Source organism: Vigna unguiculata, chromosome 5 (assembly GCF_037176805.1).
Source record: "Vigna unguiculata cultivar grain cowpea cultivar isolate G323 ecotype 2 chromosome 5, ASM3717680v1, whole genome shotgun sequence".
NCBI classification, from domain to species: domain Eukaryota; kingdom Viridiplantae; phylum Streptophyta; class Magnoliopsida; order Fabales; family Fabaceae; genus Vigna; species Vigna unguiculata.
This window is the reverse complement of record NC_140796.1, coordinates 51,296,825-51,302,998: the sequence shown is the minus strand read 5'-3', so window position 1 is coordinate 51,302,998 and position 6,174 is coordinate 51,296,825. Positions and strand designations below refer to the sequence as shown.

General features: G+C 26.8%; 1 protein-coding gene across 2 annotated transcripts; it reads left to right on the top strand.

The window, feature by feature from the left end:
* The first annotated feature begins 1,028 nt into the window (after positions 1-1,028).
* On the top strand, positions 1,029-2,612 carry LOC114184764 (putative E3 ubiquitin-protein ligase LOG2). Of its 2 annotated transcripts, none has more exons than XM_085672955.1 (2): positions 1,029-1,565; positions 1,936-2,612. In XM_085672955.1, the coding sequence occupies exons 1-2, from the start codon at positions 1,060-1,062 to the stop codon at positions 2,378-2,380; spliced, it is 951 nt and encodes a 316-aa protein (XP_085529081.1). In that variant the 5' UTR covers positions 1,029-1,059; the 3' UTR covers positions 2,381-2,612. The 2 variants fall into 2 exon arrangements, with proteins under 2 accessions (XP_085529081.1, XP_027927876.2); XM_028072075.2 differs by having other exon boundaries at positions 1,038-1,442.
* Positions 2,613-6,174: the final 3,562 nt, after the last annotated feature.

The window sequence follows — 6,174 nt, the reverse complement described above, 5'->3', positions numbered from 1 at the left end:
TCGATTTGATATCAGAATTTTGTTATGATTATTTTAAAATATATGATCTCCAACTTGATTGAAAATACCTATCGAAATGGTGTATCTCCATAATTACTTGAATACAATTTTTTCTTTTTTGTATTTGATGTGATTTTATGTGTGAACTTGTTTCCAAACACACTTTATTAATCATGTGAGAATTAAAAATTAGTGCATGTTTGAATCAACGTTTCAACTTCCATGTGTCAGATTTGGAGTCACTTGAAACAACTAAGTGCATGATCTATGTTATTGAATGTGAATTGTTAGAAAATATGTATTGGAAACATTTATCTAAACACTCAAATCAATGTTTTTTCTTCTATAATATTATTGTTTCTTTTTAATTTCAATTACTATTCTCTCGAATAAATTAAGACAAAATCCTTCAGCTGTTGATTTTTTTTTATAACTGTCTTAATGAATTGAGATCCACTCGTTAATTCTTAATAACATTATTGTTTATCAAGTTCTTGCACTTGTCTATCCAGTGAAGTAGTGAATAAATAACTATTATTTTTCGTGCAACAATAGTGATACAACAATTTTGCATATTGGAAGGGAATGAGATTCTCTCCCTCTTCTTTTTTCTGTTTTTTTTTTTATTACTTCCTCCACAATCCTCCTTTTGCTTATGGACTATTTTGTAATAACTGGGGTTGGCCCAAAAATAAAAAGCCCAATTCTTTGGAATAAAAACTATTATGGAGAATGACGTAATATATAGCTCCACCATCCATGGTAAATAAATACTACTTAAAAGAACACGTCAACTTCCAACGTTAACTATTTATTCGCTAATTCATTGGAATTTCTCAAGTACGAGATAAGAGAATAAAAATTATATAATAAGTGATTAAATGAGTAATTATAAATATGATTACTCTTTATAATGAAAAATGATTGATAGACACAACACAAAAAGGTGTATTTTATAGGTTATATATACTGTGCGTGATAAAAAAAATAAAAAAATAAAAAACATGTGCGTAACATATTTTTCCTTTTGTAATTTCTCGCTCTTCCTCTTCTTTAGTTATGTTCCCTTACCAACGCGTGACACAGTTGTATAGTAGCACTATAATTTGGCCACGAATTTCGATAGTTCAAAGCACGAAGAAGAAGAAGAAGAAGAGAGGTGGTAACAGAGAACCAACCAAAATGGGGAATATCGGAAGCCGGAGAATGAGGCGGCGCCACCAACAAGGGAAAGACGAAAACAACTACGTTGAAACTCGCCGTCATTATCGCCACCCTGGATCCTCTCCACCACCACCACCTTACGTTTACCGCGCCAAAACTGTCACCGTCAAGAATGATGCCATTAATATTCGGAAGGAGAGTCTTTGCGTGGAACCTGATGTGACCAACCCTCACCGTTTTTTTCTCACTTTCATCCTTGATGCCACCGCTCCTGGATGGTACGTAATGCCTCCCCCCACTTCATTCCTTCAACCCAATTTCTCTTTTTTTACTTACCCTACATTCAAATCTTGTGCTGCAAAATCTTCCATGTTTTCATCTTTCTTTCCATGCCACGTCAGGTAATGAATGAATCTGAAGTCTCATGTGTTGTTGTTGTTAGTCTTTTCAGATTTACGTCCATGATTGCATCCAAATTAATATATCTTGGTTAAAGAATTCGACGTTCTGATACATTTTCATCATTTTTGTGCGTATCTGGTATGATCCATAATCAAGATATGATTTCAAGATCAATCATTTTCAGGAAAAAAAAAATGATAAATTTGAGTACCATGTAAAGAAAAAGAACCAAAAACACACTTTTAAGGTTGTGGTATGGATTGAAAGATGTTAATAGATATCAGTCTTGATTATTTTTGCACGAATGTTCTTGATGAGATAGGTGTTGTTTGATGTGTGTGTTTGTTTTGTTTACGTGTGATGAAACAGCATTACCCTGATGTTTTATGCGAAGGAAGCTTCAGATGGTAAGCTGATAGCATCAAAGACGAGATGGGTTAGACAGATTTCAATGTTTTTTTGGGAAGGTCTTAATCAGAATTTTAGACAGGCTTTTGGAGCTGGCACTGAGATCTCGACGTTAGAAGAAGAGGGAGTAACCGAAAACGGTGATGAAGATGAAGAGGTTTATCCTCTTGTGCTGAAGGCCGAGACTCAACCTCCTCTGAACAGTAACGAAAATGATAGAAACCGATCTTTTCAAACTACTTTCGCTAGGTTTGAGAAGAAAGAGATGGGTGAGTACAAGATCCATGTAATGAAACAGGTTATGTGGGACAACAGTGCCAAGTATGAACTGTTGGAGATATATGGCATGGGTGGTGATCAACATAAATCAGGTGGAAAATGTGTAGTTTCTTTGTCGAAACCATGACAAATAGCTGTGTCTGCAGACACATGGTAATTCCTATTTATTCATTATCCTCTTATCTTCTTCTACTTAGTTTTAGTTTGGTGATTAATTTATTGATGTTTCAGTTGGTAGTATAGACCCATTAGTAAGGTTAGTTTAGGAAGAAGAGGAATTTGAAATATGTGGAGCAGTGTATTGGTTCCTCGGAGCTTTCTCCCTAGTTTCATTCAATAAGAACCAGTTTTTGTTTATTTTTCACTGTTCTGATACAAGTTCTATCAATATGTTTCTGCACCTGTCATGGTATAAATTGTACTTGGTTTAACTATTCAACATCATTTTGTATTCACCTTTGATTGTTTACAATACTATCCATAATCAATTAAGGAAAATGATTTTCTGACAAATTTCTTTTTAAACTTTAGTGTTATTTTTTAATTGATTTCTATTTTTCTATTTTTTTATTTTCAATATTCTAAAATTATTTAAAAAAAGGTTATCAAAATTTAGTAATCAAAATATCATTGTCCAACATGATTTGTTAAACCAAAATCTACACTTTCAATAACTTTTATTAGGTTCTTGTCATCTAATAGAATAAGAAAATGAATACTATCATCATTCATACAAACAAATGAGGAGTATATATAGACGTATTTGAATGACATAATATAGTTTATGGATCCTTTTGCATTTACTTGAGAACTTTTTATTCTTACAGCAAAAAGAATCATGTTCCTTTCTGTTGTGGATGTTTTAGAATAATTTTAATCGACGTGCACATATTTTTATGTTAGTATTATGGAGTTTACATAAAATGGTCACTTTAGTTTGAAATAAATTCAAACATTAAATCACCTATTTAGTTTGAAATATTGATCAATCATATCTATCTATCTATCATTCATCCACTAAACAATTCAAAACTTAAATTTGATAAACAAACTTAATTGAAAAAGGAAATACAATTAAAAGAAAGTGTATATTTGCAATGTATTTTGAAATGTTGTGAGTCTTTGCTTTTAAAGATTTTCAAAAATTTCCTAGTAAACCACGTTTTTTTTGTTGTATTAGTGACATGTCCATTTTAATTCAGAATAAGTGGTTTCTATCGTTTCTTTATTTTGATCCTAAAACCACCAAGATAGTTGTCCTGTATAAATTATAGATATGAAAGATAAAGTCAAACTTTTGAATACAATTTACTTTGACTCTTATTAATTGCCATTACAAAATAAATAATATTAAAAATTGTTTTTTTTCAAATATAAAAAATCATAAATCAGAAAGAAATAAATATATTATTAAAATAAATATCTTTTCACGATTTTATTTTTATTATGACAATAGCAAAAATCATAGTTTTAACAAAAAAACTTTTGCTTGAAGTCATGCAACTTCAAATATATAATTTTGGCTTAAATATATATTGGGTCCCTATTTTTATTGTTTTTATTCAATTTGGTCTCTGTTTTCGTTTTGTGTTCAATTAGGTCCTCAATTTCGTCAAATTATGGTCAATTTGGTCCTTTTGACTAACGGTGTGTAAATAGTTAACGTTTTTGAACAGTATATGCCACAATCAGCTCCTGGTTTTTTTAATTTTTTTAATTTTTTTTTAATTTTTTTTAATCTTTTTAATTTCAAAAAAATTGTCCACGTGTAAGTCACAATTGTGTCACGTGTCACTGCTAATGTCACATGTCAATTTATGGTTGTATTATTTATTTTTGTTCAATTTAGTGTCAATATTCGTTATTTTTGTTCAATTCAATTCCTATATTCGTTATTTTTGTATAATTTAGTCCCAAATTATGTTAAAATAGAACCATTTAATTTTTAAAATTGACATTATTATTAGTTATTTTTTAAATTCAATTATAAATTATAATATTTAATTATAAATTGAATATAATTCTTAGATTCATTTATTAAATAGAATATAACTGTTTAAATATTATTAAAATATAATTATTAAAATTTTAAAAATATATATTAACATTTGTAAAATTCACATTTAAATTTAAAATATTTAATATTTTTATTGCACTTTAGATATTAAAATCTAAAAGATTTTATATTTAAATGTTAATTTTACAAATATTAGTTTATTTTTCTAAAATATTTTGAATATTTAAAATATTTTATATATAAATTTTAAAAGTATTTTAGAATATAAATATTAGAAAGAAAAAAAATTAATAATTATAATCTTATAATATTTTAAATAATTATATTTTATTTAGCAATTAAATATAAGAATTTATTCAATTTATTCAATTTATAATTAAATTTAATAATTTATAATTGAATTTAAAAAATAATAAATTCAAATGTCAATTTTAGAAAAACTATTAATATAATTTGTATAAAAGATATTAAATTTAATGTCAATTTGAAAGGGACAAAATTGATTTATGTTAACAAAAATTGGGACTAAATTGAATAAAAATAACGAATATAGGAAATAAATTGAACGAAAAAAATAATACTACCACATGCTGACATGTGGCACTAACATTAACACGTAGCACAATTGTGACTTGACACGTGGACAATTTTTTTGAAATAAAATTTTTTAAAAAAAATTACAAAAAAAAATCAGAAAAAACAGGAGCTGACACGTGGATATAATGTTCAAAAACGTTAACTATTTAAACACCGTTAGTGAAAATGACCAAATTGACCATAATTTAACGAAAATGAGGACCTAATTAAATACAAAACAAAAATAGAAACCAAATTGAATAAAAACAACAAAAATAGGAACCAAATATATATATTTAAGCCTATAATTTAAAATTGTGAATCTATCAAAAGATTCCATGATAAGAATATGACTTTCAATTTTCAAATTATATAATTGAAACAATATTTTGTATTATATAATCTGAATTTGAAAATTCAGATATTCAGATTATATAGTCTAAAATATGTTCTGAATAATAATTTAAAATTATCTAATATGAATATGTCAATAGAACTTTCTTAAATGCTGGGTCTCTACTACGGTCATGATTTGGTCATCCTACCGGTAGTCATTCTATCGTGTTGGTGCCACAGCAAAATCAACAACTTTAAAAAAAAGAAAAACTTTTTATTTCTAATTTTTATATATTTCTTTTTACTATGTAATTTTTTTGTTTTAAGTAGATAATACTTTTATACACATAAAAATAAATGTTTGAATTTTTTAATTAAATTTTTATTCATGTTATAATAATTAAATTATTTGTTTAATTGTTAAAAGAGAATGTGTACACAAAAAATCATAAAAAAGTGCAAAATTGGTAAAATTTTAGTATGAATTATTTCGAAATGATACGTATATCGGGTGTCATCTGAATACGTATTCATTATGGAAATGAAGTATGTGATAACTAAACGAGTTGACTATATGTATATCGTGTCATTATTCAAAGTTATATAGCATCGTATTATATTTATTAATCGTACAAAGTATATTGAAATTTTTAGCACAAAATATGTTGAAATTTTATCTTTTTTAGACGTTATCTTTTATTAATTAATTAATGTTTTTTCTATTTTACTCGTATGTTAAATAAGTAGGTTGACTTTCTTATGACGTTTTCATTCTTTCGGTAAAATAACACGACTTTTACAAAAAAAAAAATCTTGTATTTAAAAAACGTTTGAACCAAATACTTAAACTGTATATTATCATTTATCTGTGTTTTGGATTTTTTTTGTTTCTTTTTAAGAAATGAATCGACTTTCTGTGGAAAGAAAAAATTTTACACAAACACATACACACACACACACACATATATATATATATATATATATATATATAT